The following is a 17,074-nucleotide window of genomic DNA, read 5'->3' as shown; positions in this document are numbered from 1 at the left end:
ACAGCCAACTGAATACACAAAAATTCCTGCTAGGTAGAATGACATATGCATTTTTCAAGGCCTTATTTTGAGCTAGGCATTAAATTAAGTGCCTAACCTCATTGAATTGTCACTGCTATTATTATTTCTGCAGTATTGATGAGAAACCCAGAGCTCAAGAGAGCTTAAGTAACAGTACTAGTGCACTGCGGCCAGCATTCCACCCCAGGGGGTCCTACTCTAGAGTCCATACTCATTCCCACTTCACTGGACAGCCTAAGTAGGTCCCTGCTGTGGTTTCTTTTTACATATGTAAGCCTCAGACTCATCTTAAATTTTTTGGAAATGTCAGTGAATCATATGTTCTCTCTTTTTAACATTTAGCAAATCAGGAAGGTCAAAGAGGGAGGACATAGGCTAAAAATATTCTAAAATAAACTTAAGGTGTAGCATGAAACTGCATAACCAAGAAATGGAATGTTTTGGTTACTGGGTGGTACCCTGTTCTTGGAACAGTTTTCTACAGCTGTTTTTCCTATTTGTTTTTTTAAGTCAGTTGCTGAAAATATCAGAGACAACTGTGATATATACTCATGACTTGTAAATATGAGTCTTGCCTTTGTTTTATTTTAATACTACTATTTTTTAATTACAATTTTAATAACAGCTTGAGCAGATTTAAGGGAGGTTTTTTTTTCTAAGACTAAATTCTCTGTTCTCTGCAGACCTCTTTATACTAAATGATTCAATAGGAAAAGTAAGAAATCATGTGGTACTTCTATAGAATACTTCCCAGTTTTATAAACTACTTTTCAGTTTCACCTTGATGTCCATTATTTTGCTGATTTCTTATAACAGTCCATGAAAGTACATAGGTTGGATATGAAACCAAAAGCACAGGTAACAAAAACTAAAATAAACAAGTGGGACTACATTAAGCTAATGAACTTCTGCACAGCAAAGGAAACAATAAGTTGAAAAGGCAACTTACAGAGTGGGAGAAAATATATGCAAACAATATATCTGATAAGGGGTTAATATCCAAAATGTACAAAGAACTCATACAACTCAATAGTAAAGAAGCAATAATCCAATTAAAAATTGGGCAAATAACAAGAAAAAGAATTCTGTAACTATGTATGGTGACAGATGTTAACTAGACTAATTGTGATGATCATTTTTCAATATATGCAAATATCAAATCATTATGTTGTACACCTGAAACTAATATAATGTTCTATGTCAATTATACCTCAATTAAAAATGAAAACACATTAGTCAGGAGTAGCTATACCCAGTTTTGGAAAATACTATTGGAAAATACCCAGTAATTTCCAGATAGAGGACATTGGCAATGTTCACTCTAATTCTCAGAGTTACATGATTTAGCCACAGACTGATTGTATTTTTAACTTGTAAATCATGATTTGTATTTTGAAATCCAGTATCATCTGAAACAGGTGAGGTTCTGAAAGCTTTACAATCTACCAAACCCTAGTGTTTTTCAAATAGCATTTGAAAGGCTAATCATGAGTAGCTACCAATAGAGCTAATCCTCATTACAATGTCATTATACAAATATATAAAATCACCAAAATACAATTTAAAAAGTAGATACGAGGTTTACAGTCTTGTCTCTCTCTAAATCTCTTACAGTATTTTCTAATCAGGAGTAAGGTGTGTAAATGTTTATAAATTTATAAATGTTGAACATGCAGTTGCTTTTGGTTCTCCAGCCCGTAGTCAAGCGAATAATGGCATATCCTGAACAGGCACGCTGCTAAGCACAAGGGGAGTGAGGAGCACTGAGTGTGGCAAAGGTGGTAGAAAATGAGATCATGCCTTTAAAAAGATTTAGAGTGTGATCCGGAACCCAGACTGCATTCATCAGAAACATTCAAAAAATGTATAAATGATGAAGGAAAACAAATGTTTAGAATCAGGGGGAAGAAAGGGGAAAGGACCTTCTGTTTCCAAAGAAGACATACAGATGGCCAACAGGTACATGAAAAGATGCTCAACATCACTAATCATCAGGGAAATGAAAAAACCATAGTGAGATAATCACGTCACACCTGAAAGAATGGCTGTTCTCAAAAAGATAAGAGAGAACAAGTGTTGGCAAGGATGTGGAAAAAAGGGAATTCTTATACACTGTTGATGGAAATGTAAAATGGTACAGTTATTATGGAAAAACAATATGGCAGTTATCAAAAAATTAAAAATTGAATTATCCTATGATCCAGGAATCCCACACTTGAGTATATATCTGAAGGAACTTATTTCGAAGCGGTATCTGCACACTCGTGTTCATAGCAACATTATTCACAGTAGCCAAGATAGCGAAACAACTTAAGTGTAAATCAGTGGATGAACGGATAAAGAAGATATCTTGTGTATATACAATGCGATATCATTCAGCCGTGAGAGAGAAGGAAATCCTGACATTTGCGACATGAATGGAATTTGAGGACATTATGTTAAGTGAGATAAGTCAGACAGAGAAAGACAAATACTATATGATATCTCTTATGTGCAGAATATAAAAAAGCCAAACTCATAAAACCAGAGAGTAGAATGGTGTTTACCGGGGTCTGGACTGGGGGGTAGGGGATTGAGGAGATACTGTTTAAGGGTACAAATTTGCAACTAGATAAATAAGTTATAGGGATAGAATGCATAGCATAGTGATTATAGTCAACAGTGCTGCATTATAAACTTCAAAATTGCTAAGAGAGTAGATATTAATTGTTTTCACCCCAAAAAGAAATGATAGTTATGTGAAGTGATAGAGGTGTTAGCTAACTCTGTGGTGGTAATCATACTGCAATATATAAAATATATCAAACTAGCACATTGTATACCTTAAACTTACACAATGTTATATGTCAGTTATGTCTTAATTTAAAAATTAACAAAACAAAAAAAGCAGATAGGGAAGTTTTATTATTCTCATTTAACAAATAAGGCAACTGAAAGATAGAGCTTGATGTGTCCATGGTCTTAGCTAGTGAGTCACACTGCTAGGACTGTGAGTTCCCAGAAGGCAGGGACCTCCCTAATTATCTTTTTAGCCAGCATTTTGTAAAACAGTGTCTAGCACAGAGGGAACACTTAGAAAATGTTGCTGAATGAATGACCAGAATCACACATGGAACTTCTGACATCCAACGCCAGACTCTCGAGTCTGGACTATACCGTGCTTTCATTCATTAAATACTAATTTTTTGGGCACCTACCTACAAGATAAGAAACATTGGTTAATTTCTCATTCAGTAGTTACTGAGCCCAGCAAGGCACATAGCCTTGTGCTGGGTGTTTCTGATGCTGGGGTTTCTAATGCTACTTTAAGCGTGGGACCTTGCTAGTGAAGCAGCTGTCAGTCCATCAAGTAGACTGCACAAAGAGGCACTCAACCCTCTCAGCTAAAGATGACTTGAAAATTCATTCTGCAAAGAGCTTTTAAAAGCAAATGAAGGAAATGTGAGAGGAGTGGCTTCTGAGAAGATTCTTCCCAAAAAAAGGACAGAAAATGAAAAGGCTTTTTCCTCTCATTCTCCACTGGATTGCAGGCTGAGGATAGTGCTACAGTTGAAGAGTTCTGGCTCTTATCTTGGTGCCAGTGGCAAACACCAAAAAAAAAATCAGAGGTTGAAGCTAAGAAAGTAGTATTTTAAAATAAGTTATTAATAAAACACTTAAGAGGAAAATAGCAACTACTACCAGATTATGGGTTTTTACCTCAAGAACCACCAATAATGGTTTAGAGAGCAGTGGAGGGTGAAAAAATGTTAATACCCGTACTTTAAAGGGGTGTGTATCTATTTCATTTGGAATTTCCTGTTCTAAATGCAGGGTTGCTCTTTCTTAAATGAAAATGCCTGTTTTTATCTAAATCAGAAAATTGGCTTCTTAGAAATTTATAAATTCCTTCCTAGCAGTTGCTTGTTGCCACTCATTTACAGAATTATGGGTTATTTTAAAATTTTATATCATTTTGGAATATACAGTTAAATCATTTATTCAAAACTTAACAAAGCAAAACTCTTACGTAACTGGCATACATTATTCCACTTAAAGAAATAAATGTGAAGGTTATAGCAGGCATCTTTTCAAAGTGCAGTCTTGGATATGTTTTAGAGGAAGAACATATTCAGTTCAGTTTCATATATTCTGAACATTTACATTATTATTTGATGGTAAACTACTAATAATTGTCTACATCAGAGTTTCTCAAAATGTAGTATTTGAATCACTTACATTATTTATTTATTTATTCTTTTTTTTTTAACATCTTTATTGGGGTATAATTGCTTTACAATGGTGTGTTAGTTTCTGCTTTATAACGAAGTGAATCAGCTATACATATACATATATCCCCATATCTCTTCCCTCTTGCGTCTCCCTCCCTCCCACCCTCCCTATCCCACCCCTCTAGGCGGTCACAAAGCACCGAGCTGATCTCCCCGTGCTATGCGGCTGCTTCCCACTAGCTATCTACCTTACATTTGGTAGTGTATATATGTCCATGCCTCTCTCTCGCTTTGTCACAGCTCACCCTTCCCCCTCCCCATATCCTCAAGTCCATTCTCTAGTAGGTCTGTGTCTTTATTCCCGTCTTACCCCTAGGTGCTTCATGACATTTTTTTTTCTTAAATTCCATATATATGTGTTAGCATACGGTATTTGTCTTTCTGTTTTACCTACATTATTTAAAATGTGGTTTTGGGGCTTCCCTGGTGGCACAGTGGTTGAGAGTCCGCCTGCCGATGCAGGGGACACGGGTTTGTGCCCCGGTCCGGGAAGATCCCACATGCCGTGGAGCGGCTGGGCCCGTGAGCCATGGCCGCTGAGCCTGCGCATCCGGAGCCTGTTGCTCCGCAACGGGAGAGGCCACAACAGTGAGAGGCCTGCATACCGCAAAAAAAAATAAAAATAAAATGTGGTTTTGGGGCTCTAAGGATCTCCTTTTAAAACAAGTACTTTTAGCAACTCTTTTTGCACATTAAAGTTTGAGAACCACTGGTCTAGATTGAGAGACCCTGGATGGTTTTCTCAGTGATCAGAGAACAATAAAATTATGCTTAGAATACTCTTCTTCCTGCGGCAGAAGATGGATTAATACAACTCTAAAAGTGAAAGTAAAATAGCTTTTCTTTTCAATCAGTTTAATCATTAAATTAATAGTCTACTCACGAAACATTCCTGTTAATTGAGATTTACCATATATGGAAATGTAAGAGATTGACTAACTGAAAAAAATGAATGCAGTAAACCAGCTGAAAGCAGTGATAAGGAAAGCTTCTTGGAGAGTACTCCAAACAGCAACAAGAAGAGCAGCCAGCTTTGGTAACATTTGATGTTCTCTTTTTGAATCCTTGTAAAGTTTCCCCATCTCTAAGATGGAGTGAAGAAATACATGTCAAAACACTACAACACTGTTCCAGCATTTTGTTAACTTTATTATCAAAGCACAGTGCCCTTTGCCCCTTCCTTGCATGGCACTAAGGGCCGTTGGATGTCTTATTCCTTAAGTCTTGACATGCGGTGCCCAAGGCATCTTATAGCCTATGAAGATGAAGGTATCAACACAATAGATCTCATAGTTCTGTGTCTATTCCCTAAGCATTTTGTATTTGACAAAAACTGTCTCCCTTCTCTACAGGGCAGAGATGTAACATTGACATTGATGAGTGTGCCTCCAATCCCTGTCGCAAGGGTGCGACATGTATCAACGATGTGAACGGTTTCCGCTGTATATGCCCTGAGGGGCCCCATCATCCCAGCTGCTACTCACAGGTGAACGAGTGCCTGAGCAATCCTTGTGTCCACGGAAACTGTACTGGGGGCCTCAGTGGGTGAGTAGCTGTCATGTATTAATAGTTTCTTATTGACTTGTGTCAAGCCAGTTGAGTTTTAGTATTGGCCATACCCTGTAGAAGTCAGTCAGGACTTGAGCTGAGACCTCGCTGAAGATTTCGGTAGTCTGCGGCATAGTCTACCAAATCGCCACTTCTTCTCTACCTTCTGTGACTGAGTAGGTGGAAAATAAGGAGGAATGTCTCTTTCCTCATGTGGGTAGTCAGCACATGGGAGGAATCCAGGGTAATTTTATGAGTCTTTGGCAATTGCACTTTTAGTACTCATTGCAAGATTGAGTTCTGAGGGATGTTCTATTTGATTTTCCCCCCTGCTTAAAAAAAAAGCCCAACTCTGTTCCATCATGGTACCAGTGGGTGCCACTGAAGTAGATCTAGTCTCAGCTAACTTTAGACATGGCCCTGATGAAATGTTCACAGTTTGCAAGCCCCTGAGAGTTGTGTAATGTGTTGGTAAGTAATTTTCTAGAATCACAAAGTGTGATGTTAGGTTCCATGAGATAGTCGTGTACTCTTGCTGTGCTTGCCAGAGGACAGGACTCTGGGCATTACCATTTGCCATGCTTACGACAGGTGAAAGAACGAAGAGTGTATTAAGAGGTAAATAGGAAATCAAGTTATTTCCAAGATGAATTAACTCAGTATTCCTGTTTCAGAGTATAGCAGCCTGCAAAGAATCCCAACCCACCTACTTTTTTTTAAAGGATCTCCAGACTAGGAGGCTGTTATCTCCTGATACCACATTCTAAGTGCTAATGATGTTCAGATTGTGAACAATGTGCATATATTTCAAATACCTTCATTTTTGTTCCTTTTCCTGCTCAGTACCCTCAGTGCTTTCTGGGGGCAGGGATTCAGGTCAGAGCAAAGCATGTCTCAGAAGTCAGACATCCCAGGAGCTCTTCAGAGTGGCTTAGTGTCTCTGATAACTACACTACTTCCTGGGTGTCTGTTTTATACCAGAAACAAGTGATCCTAAGGCTTGCGTTACTTTTAGTTTATATAGAAGAAAAGAAACTGCAGATTTATCTGTGTTAACGTGTCTTTCAGATTGTCCTGATTTGTTGTACCAACCACTGTTTACATATGAAAACTCACTATACTTACTTAGTTTCTCTAGCATCTTTGTGGGCCAGGAAGGTGTGTTTACTGAATACTCCAGATGGGCCCACATGATTCACATGGTGACCCAAGTATAGGTCCATAGAGGATCAGAAATGAGATTAGCTTACCCAAGAGTTCCTTGGTCCTTCAGTTTTTCAGAATGGTGTATTTCAACTATGACTCAATTGTACATTCATCCCCCAACAGTAAATAACTCTGTCTTCTTTCAGATACAAGTGCCTCTGTGATGCAGGCTGGGTTGGCATCAACTGTGAAGTGGACAGAAATGAATGTCTTTCTAATCCATGCCAGAACGGAGGAACTTGTGACAATCTGGTGAATGGATACAGGTGCACTTGCAAGAAGGGCTTTAAAGGTGAAAGCAAAAGTGCCTATTTTTATCTCCCTTCTCTCTCTGCCTTTCTGTTGGTGCATATGGCTTGACTCACTTCTTCCTTTCCCTTTTTTCCTTCTCACTCATACAGCAAATATAATTTGAGTACTTAATATTTATAGGGCAGTTGGGGAATAAAAACATAGATAGATTTATACATGGATTCTATTTTCAGACTAGCAGAGAGGTGAGTTATTGAAACAGTACCATTTAAGGTGAGCAACTAGAACTCCACTTACACAACTTTGGACAGGTGTTCTAATTGTAAGCTCCAGTGTAGGCTTGATTCTATGTTAATTCGCAAGAGATATTGGTAGTAGAATGAAAATTTTGTTTTACTGTAATTGTAGCAATAATATCATGGAAGAATCCATGTATTTAAAACCTTTCCAACAAATTCTCTTACACATTAAGATATTCTTAGATGATACCTAGTCACCTATGGCCTTCTGGAAAAATGCATAATAGTGGGTATTGTGTAAAATCACGTTTTGAGTTGTCTCTGTTGTATTTCTCCCGTTGCTTTTGTCTTAGATACTCAAGAGAGAGAACCCTGTGGGTAAATCATTCACATTTGTACTTCGCTATCCATGTAGTCACTGATTTCACCACTCAGAATTGTGCCAGGCTACTGTAATACATCAGTATGTTTCAGTGTCACTTGGATTACTTGAAAATTTTCTGAGACCACATTTTAGTCAGTAATTTTCTGACATTCAGATATATTACATCTGCAAAGAAACTTATAGATTTAAAAACACGTTTATTTCTTTGTCTCATTGAGACTTGCTGATCAACAAAATAAAAATCAAAACGTAAAGTCCAGAGTTGTACGGCTGTCGAGTAGCAGAGTACAGTTTGAACCCAGACCTCTGTACTCCTAGACCATCATTTTCTTTTGTACAGTGCTGTAGTTCCTCAGTCTTAAGGCTCTGTGTCAGGCCCTACTGAAGGGACAAAGGCGTGTGGCATTTAGTACAGTCCTGTCCCCATGGATGCTTCCTTCCTTTTCTCTTTTTCATAGTGGGAGTAGATTTCGTGTCTTGGATCAGGGGAAACAGCTTCGTGACTTCCGGAAGCCCTACCACATCGATGGTAGAGACTGTGCATTTGAAAGAGTGGGCATAAATCGCAGGCTTTGATTAAGTATTCGAATATTTTATCCCTTGATAACTTACAGGCTGTTTTTAAGCCCTGACCAGATACTCTGTATAGAAAGAGCTTCTATTTAGATATAGCAGTAGGTCTTCACCCTAATGAACTTCATGGTCCATAATGGAGAAATTACTTACGTTTGGAGGTGCATTAGACTTTCAAGCTATTAGAATATACTGTTCTTCCATTCATTTTTTGATGGATTAAGCACTTTTTACTGACTGTGTCAGGGACTTGACACTGAAATGAATGAACAGGTGTTCCAGTGGCCTGAAGAAGTTAATGCAGTTTCTGAGGTGTTTAACGTTTACCACTGAGAGGATTGCTTAGTAAATGAGATAATGAGGAGGCTAACGAAGTTTCACTGTCTTTGGTTTTTCCCCTTTTCTGTCTACAGGCTATAACTGTCTGGTGAATATTGATGAATGTGCTTCGAATCCGTGTCTGAACCAAGGAACCTGCTTTGATGATATAAGTGGTTATACCTGCCACTGTGTGCTGCCATACACAGGTGAGTCCTGCAAGTGCAAGGACCAGAAGGGTTGCTTGGTCTTGCCTTGTCATTCCAAACCTCTGAGTCTCAGAGACGGGATCTGTGGGGCATTGATGCCGCTCTGAGGAATCACTGCCTCGTCACCCTTCCTGCCCTCACTGACTGGGTCTTCAGCTCTGAGAAAACACTGTGGCCTCTCTAGATGCAAGTGGTGGGGAAACTCATTTGCTGCCTTTATTTTTTAGGGTTTGAAAATTTTTAAAAATTATATATGGCTGGAATTGACACATAGCTGATGGTTTAGTCATTATTTGAATGGACCCAGAGTCTCTATGGCCTGTGCTCTTAGTCTGAGTTTTGCTAACACAACAACTACCACTTATTGGTCATTTACTATGTGCCGGACACTTGACATACTCGGGATTATTTGATCTAGTGCTCACAATAATTCTACAAAGTATTTAGAAGTTCCTATCACCATTTTATACATGTGGAAGCTGAGGCAAAGAGAGGTTACTTGCTGAAGGTCACATAGGTAAGTGGTAGATCTAGGATTTGTCCCTAAGTCTCTCTGAATCCAAAGCTTGTCCTCTTGTCATTCTTCTCCTCACGTTCATTGCCACTGCATCTTATTCAGAGAGGTACGACCCCTGGGATGGCGATCACACACACGCAAGACGTGGGTGTGACTTCGTTGCACATCAGGTGTGCTTTGTTTCGGGTGGTATTACAGGAGTGTGCCTGGACGTTTCTTTGTAGTCTTCTGCCTCATTACTGCCATCTTGTGATTGGTTGTATTTGTGTAGCTCGTTTACCTCTTCGTCAGCCATTTTCTTCATCTGTGGGGAACAAAACAGAAACATGAACAGTGACTTTGCATGTTTCTCCAGTGCATAGCATGCAGGCAGGAGCATGGCTGAGTTCTTACTCCCCTGGAGCCGTAGGCTGTTCATTATAGCTGTTGCTAGTGACTCTAGGCTGTTTGGAGTGGCAGAGTGGCCAGAAGCATGCCTCTGTTACCTGAAAGACTTGATACTACATTGTTATCTTTGTCACCTCTTTAGAAGAAACATTCATGCAGGGAAAGTGCATTTAGCCAGCCTGACTGATAAAATCAGTTATCGGAGATCCCTAGCTATCCCCAGACGGACAGTCTATTTTTTTTTTTTTTTTTTTTTTTTTTTGCGGTACGCAGGCCTCTCAGTGTTGTGGCCTCTCCCGTTACGGAGCACAGGCTCCGGACACGCAGGCTCAGCGGCCATGGCTCACGGGCCCAGCTGCTCCACGGTATGTGGGATCTTCCCAGACCGGGGCATGAACCCGTGTCCCCTGCATCAGCAGGCGGACTCTCAACCGCTGTGCCACCAGGGAAGCCCACAGACAGACAGTCTAAATAACGCCATTTCACAGTGATAGTGCTGATCACATTTGTTGGTACTGAGCAGATGATCTCACTCACAGCCATAAAGACTGAGAATTGATGGCTGTAGGGAGATACAAGCAGGTGTCACTATGTTCAGGCACATTAGAGACTTACCTGAATATGACTAAGGTGCACAGGTCATCTTGAAAATATTTGTCTTCTTGCTATTCAGATACTATAAGAATATTTGACTAAATGCTGGCTGTTGGTTTTTCTGTGTATTAGGATCTTATTAAAAGAATTTACTACTTGTGAATTTTGAGAAATTATATGAGACTGGAAATCTATGCAGATTAAAATTTCAGTGCTGAGTTGTCACTAAGTGTTTTAAGTGTCATTGAATTTGGCCAGCATGAAGGGAACTAGGAAACGTTGCCTTTTCTTGTGAGCCATTATTCTGACCAGACACATTAAAAACTTGTTAGGGATATTGATGAAAATTTGTGGTAATACTGTTTTCTTTCTGAATACAAAATTTTAGGATAAAATTTTAAATTGAGTTAGTTGTAATTTGACTTTATTTTGTTGAAGTATAATTGATTTACATTATATTCATTTCAGGTGTACACTATAGTGATTCAGTATATTTAAAGATTATACTCCATTTAAAGTTACTGCAAAATAATGGCTATATTCCTTGTGCTGTACCTTATATATATGTAGCTTATCTATTTTATATGTAGTAGTATGTATCTCTTAATCCCCTACCCCTATCTTGCCCTACTCCCCTTCCCTCTCCCCACTAGTAACCATTAGTTTGTTCTCTATATCTGTGAGTCTGTTTCGATTTTGTTATATTCATTTGTTTGTCTTGTTTTTTAGATTCCACATATAAGTGATAACATACAGTATTTGTCTTTCTCTGTCTGACTCATTTCACTAAGCATAATATCTTCTAAATCCATCCATGTTGTTGCAAATGGTAGAATTTAATTCTTTTTTATGGCTGAGTAATATTCCTCTGTGTGTGTGTGTGTGTGTGTGTGTGTGTGTGTGTGTGTGTGTATGTGTGTGTGTATCACATATCACATCTTCTTTATCCATTCATCTATTGATGGATACCTAGGTTGCTTCCATATCTTGGCTATTATAAATAAGGCTGCTTTGAACATTGAGGTGCATGTAACTTTTTGAATTAGTGTATTTATTTTCTTCAGATATATGCCCAGGAGTGGGATTGCTGGATCATATGGTAGTTCTATTTGTAGTTTTTTAAGGAACCTCCATACTGTTCTCCATAGTGGCTGTACCAATTCACATTCCCACCAGCAGTGCAGGAGGGTTCCCTTTTCTCCACACCCCCTCTAGCATTTATTGTTTGTCGAGTTTTTGATGATGGCCCTTCTGACGGGTGTGAGGTGATATCTCATTGTAGTTTTGACTTGCATTTCTCTAATAATTAGTGATGCTGTGCATCTTTTCACGTGCTTTTTTAGCCATCTGTATGTCTTCTTTGGAGAAATGTCTATTTAGATCTTCAGCCCATTTTTTGATTGGATTGTTTTTGGTTTTCTTTTAATTGAGCTGCATGAGCTATTTGTATATTTTGGAGGTTAATCCCTTGTCAGTTGCTTCATTTGCAAATATTCTCTCCCATTCTGAGGGTTGTTTTTTTATCTTGTTTATGGTTTCTTTTGCTGTGCAAAAGCTTTTAAGTTTCATTAGGTCCCATTTGTTTATTTTTGTTTTTATTTCCATTACTCTAGGACGTTGATTGAAAAAGATCTTGCTGTGATATATGTCAAAGAGCATTTTGCCCATGTTTTCCTCTAAGAGTTTTATAGTATCCAGCCTTACACTTAGGTCTTTAACCCATTTAGAGTTTATTTTTGTGTATGGTATTAGAGAGTGTTCTGATTTCACTCATTTACATGTAGCTGTCCAGTTTTCCCAGTACCACTTATTGCAGAGACTGTCTTTTTCTCCGTTGTATATTCTTGCCTCCTTTGTCATAGATTAGGTGACCATAGGTGCGTGGGTTTGTCTCTGGGCTTTCTATCCTGTTCCATTGATCTATATTTCTGTTTTTGTGCCAGTGCCATACTGTCTTGATTACTGTAGCTTTGTAGTATAGTCTGAAGTCAGGGAGCCTGATTTCTCCAGCTCTGTTTTTCTTTTTCAAGATTTCTTTGGCTTTTTAGGGTCTCTTGTGTTTCCATACAAATTGTAAACTTTTCTGTTCTAATTCTGTGAAAAATGCCATTGGTAATTTGATAGTATTTCATTGATTTTGTAGATTGTTTTGGGTAGTATAGTCATTTTCACAATATTGATTCTTCCAATCCAAGAACATGGTGTCACCTTTCCATCTGTTTGTGTCATCTTTGATTTCTTTCCTCAGTGTCTTATAGTTTTCTGAGTACAGGTCTTTTGCCTCCTTAGGTAGGTTTATTCCTAGGTATTTTATTCTTTTCGATGTGATGGTAAATGAGACTGTTTCCTCGATTTCTCTTTCTGATCTTTCGTTGTTAGTGTATAGAAATGCAAGAGATTTCTGTGTATTAATTTTGTGTCCTGCAACTTTACCAAATCCATTGATGAGCTCTAGTAGTTTTTCAGTAGCGTTTTTAGGGTTTTCTCTGTATAGTGTCATGTCATCTGCAAACAGTGACAGTTTTACTTCTTCTTTTCCAATTTGGATTCCTCTAATTTCTTTTTCTTCTCTGATTGCCATGGCTAGGACTTCCAAAACCATGTTGAATAATAGTGGTGAGAGTTGACATCCTTTTCTTTTTCCTGATCTTAGAGGAAATGCTTTCAGTTTTTCACCATTGAAATGATGTTTTCTGTTGGTTTGTCATATATAGCTTTTATTATGTTGAGGTGGGTTCGCTGTATGCCCACTTTCTGGAGAGTTTTTATCATACATGGGTGTTGAATTTTGTCAAAAGCTTTTTATGTATCTATTGAGATGATCATATGGTTTTTATTCTTCAATTTGTTGATGTGGTGTATCACATTGATTTGCGGATCCTGAAAAATCTTTGCATCCCTGGAATATATCCCACTTGATCATGGTGTATGAGCCTTTTAATGTGTTTTTGAATTTGGTTTGCTAGTATTTTGTTGAGGATTTTTACATCTATGTTCATCAGTGATATTGGCCTGTAATTTTCTTTTTTTGTGATATCTTTGCCTGTGTTTGGTATCAGGGGGATGGTGGCCTCGTAGAATGTACTTGGGAGTGTTCCACCCTCTGCAATTTTTTGGAAGAGTTTCAGAAGGGCAGGTGTTAACTCTTCTCTAAATGTTTGATAGAATTTGCCTGTGAAGCCATCTGGTCCTGGACTTCCGTTTGTTGGAAGAATTTTAATCCCAGTTTCAATTTCAGTACTTGTGATTGGTCTGTTCATATTCTCTATTTCTTCCTGGTTCAGTCTTGGGAGATTGTACCTTTCTAAGAATTTGTCCACTTCTTCCAGGTTGTCCGTTTTATTGGCATACAGCTGCTTGTAGTAGTCTCTTATGATCCTTTGTATTTCTGTGGTGTTCATTGTAACTTCTTTTTCATTTCAATTTTATTGATTTGAGTCCTCTCCCTCTTTTTCTTGAGGAGTCTGGCTAAAGGTTTATCAGTTTTGTTTATTTTCTCAAAGAACGAGCTTTTAGTTTCATTGATCTTTGCTATTGTTTTCTTTGTCTCTATTTCATTTATTTCTGCTCTGATCTATATGATTTCTTTCCTTCTACTAACTTTGGGTTTTGTTTGTTCTTCTTTCTCTAGTTGCTTTAGGTGTATTAGTTTGTTTATTTGAGACTTTTCTTGTTTCCTGAGGTAGGATTGTATTGCTATAAAATTCCCTCTTAGAACTGCTTTTACTGCATCCCATAGGTTTTAGATGATCGTGTTTTCGTGGTCTCTAGGTATTTTTTGATTTTCTCTTTGATTTCTTCAGTGATCTCTTGGTTATTTAGTAACATATTGTTTAGCCTCCATGTGTTTGTGTTTTTTACAGGTTTTTTTCCTGTAATTGATTTCTAATCTCATAATGTTGTGGTAAAAAAAATGCTTGATATGATTTCAGTTTTCTTAAATTTACCGAGGCTTGATTTGTGACCCAAGATGTGATCTATCCTGGAGAATGTTCCATGTGCACTTGAGAAGAAAGTGTATTCTGCTGCTTTCGGATGGAATGTGCTATAAGTGTCAATTAAGTCTATCTAAGTCTAATGTGTCATTTAAGGCTTATGTTTCTTATTAATTTTCTGTCTGGATGATCTGTCCATTTGTGTAAGTGAGGTGTTAAAGTCCCCCACTATTACTGTGTTAACTGTCAATTTCCCCTTTTATGATTGTTAGCATTTGCCTTGTATATTGAGGTGCTCCTATGTTGGGTGCATATATATTTACAATTGTTGTATCTTTTTCTTGCACTGATCCCTTGATCATTATGTAGTGCCCTTCCTTGTCTCCTGTAACAGTATTTATTTTAAAGTCTATTTTGTCTGATATGAGTATTGCTACTCCAGCTTTCTTTTGATTTCCATTTGCATGGAATATCTTTCTCCATCCCCTCACTTTCAGTCTGTATGTGTACCTAGGTCTGAAGTGGGTCTCTTGTAGGCAGCATATATATGGATCTTATTTTTGTATCCATTTGGCCAGTCTGTGTCTTTTGGTTGAAACATTTAATCCATTTATATTTAAGGTAAGTATTGATACGTGTGTGCCTGTTGGCATTTTCTTAATTGTTTTGGGTTTGTTTTTGTAGATCCTTTTTTCTTCCTTTCCTCTTTTGTTCTTTTCTCTTGTGTTTCCCGCCTAGAGAAGTTCCTTTAGCATTTGTTGTACAGCTGGTTTGGTGGTGCTGAATTCTCTTAGCTTTTGCTTCTCTGTAAAGCTTTTACTTCTCTGTAAAGCTTTTGATTTCTCCATCAACTCTGAATGAGAGCTTTGCTGGGTAGAGTATTCTTGGTTGTAGGTTTTTTCCTTTCATCACTTAAAATATATCATGCCACTCCCTTCTGGCCTGCAGAACTTCTGCTGAAAAATCAGCTGATTACCTTATGGGGGATTCCCTTGTATGTTACTTCTTGCTTTTCCCTTGTTGCTTTTAATATTTTTTCTTTGTATTTAATTTTTGTTAGTTTGATTATTGTGTGTCTGGGCATGTTCCTCCTTGGGTTTATCCTGTATGGGACTCTCTGTACTTCCTGGACTTGGGTGACTGTTTCCTTTCCCATGTTAGGGAAGTTTTTGACTGTAATCTCTTCAAATATTTTCTCAGGCCCTTTCTCTTTTTTTTCTGGGACTCCTATAATTCGAATGTTGGTGCATTTGATGTTATCCCAGAGGTTTCTGAGATGGTCTGCATTTCTTTTCATTATTTTTTCTTTATTCTGTTCCACCACAGAGATTTCTACCATTCTGTCTTCCAGGTCACTTATCTGTTCTTCTGCCTCAGTTATTCTGCCATTGATTCCTTCTAGTGTATTTTTAATTTCAGTTACTGTATTGTTCATCTCTGTTTGTTTGTTTTTTAGTTCTTCTAGGTCTTTGTTAAACATTTCCTATATCTTCTCGAGCCATGCCTCCATTCTTTTTCCGAGATCTTGGATCATCTTTACTATTATTACTCTGAATTCTTTTTCAGGTAGATTGCCTATCTCCTCTTCATTTAGTTGTTCTTATAGGTTTCTATCTCGCTCCTTCGTCTGCAATATATTTCTTTTACTTCTCATTTTGTCACTCTTACTGTGTTTATGTTCTCCTTTCCACAGGCTGCAGGATTGTAGTTCCTCTTGCTTCTTGTGTCTGCCCCGCTGGTGGGTGAGGTTGGTCCAGAGGCTTGTACCATTATCCCCTTGATAGGGAGTTTGATTGGTGTTGTGGTGACCAGAGCCTGGTCCTGGATATTGAACAGGGCCTCCTTTTTGCTCTGTGGTTGTCACTGTCCTGTCAGGGGCAGGGCCTGATCCCTAGTTGTTGGAGTAGAGGCCCCTAGATCTGTTTATTAACTGTGTTTCTGATCTGCAGTGCAAGGAAGGTGGGATTGGAGTGCTCCCACTGGGAGAGGAGTCACTGAGTTTTCCTCCTTTGGAGCTGTTCACCCGTGAATGTGCTCTATTGTGTCCCCTTTTGCCCATTGTGCAGGCTCACAAAGTACACTGTTGTTGGCACTGCTCTTGGTCCCACTGTAACTGTGGGTATGCTGGCAGTTGGCCCTGGTGACTCTCGGGCATTGTTTTCACCAGGCCACTGGCGCAGATCCACTGAAGTCAGGTCCCAGGACTGCAGTAGTAATGAACCTGGACCCGCTGTGGGAGCTGTGGTGGCAGCTCAGATTCTGACCTGGCCCAGCCTCTGTGTATGTGCCCACAGAGCCTACAGCTGCTAAAGCCAGACCCGTCCCAGCTGCAAGAGCACTTGTCCTTTGGGATGTCTCGCAGGCGCTGAATTTAGGAAGCCATCAGAGGAGGTGTAACTCTGGGTTCGTGTAGCTGTGAGGAGAGGCTTAAGGTCTTCTTCCTTAGTCACACGGGCCCTGGGGCTCAGCTGTGGTTTCAGCCCCACCTCTGTGTGTGTTCCTCTCACCGGAGTCTGCTCCAGAGGTGGCCGGAGCACACGAGCTCGTCAGGCTGGAAGGAGCCCAGGTGGCGACGGGGGCCAGCGTGCTGTCCAGGCTGGGGTGGGGGGGATGGAGGCA

General features: G+C 39.0%; 1 protein-coding gene across 3 annotated transcripts in view; it reads left to right on the top strand.

Annotated features, from left to right (window-relative positions):
- The window catches only part of NOTCH2 (notch receptor 2), a 178,152-nt gene that overhangs the window by 127,738 nt on the left and 33,340 nt on the right, over window positions 1-17,074 (top strand). For all 3 annotated transcript variants that reach the window (XM_067727445.1, XM_067727448.1, XM_067727447.1), the window contains 3 exons: window positions 5,645-5,837; window positions 7,193-7,338; window positions 8,909-9,022. In XM_067727445.1, the coding sequence (XP_067583546.1) occupies window positions 5,645-5,837; window positions 7,193-7,338; window positions 8,909-9,022 (453 nt within the window). The remainder of the gene's footprint in view (window positions 1-5,644; window positions 5,838-7,192; window positions 7,339-8,908; window positions 9,023-17,074) is intronic.

This window comes from Pseudorca crassidens, chromosome 2 (genome assembly GCF_039906515.1).
Source record: "Pseudorca crassidens isolate mPseCra1 chromosome 2, mPseCra1.hap1, whole genome shotgun sequence".
Taxonomy (NCBI): domain Eukaryota; kingdom Metazoa; phylum Chordata; class Mammalia; order Artiodactyla; family Delphinidae; genus Pseudorca; species Pseudorca crassidens.
This window is presented reverse-complemented; position numbering and strand designations above follow the sequence as displayed.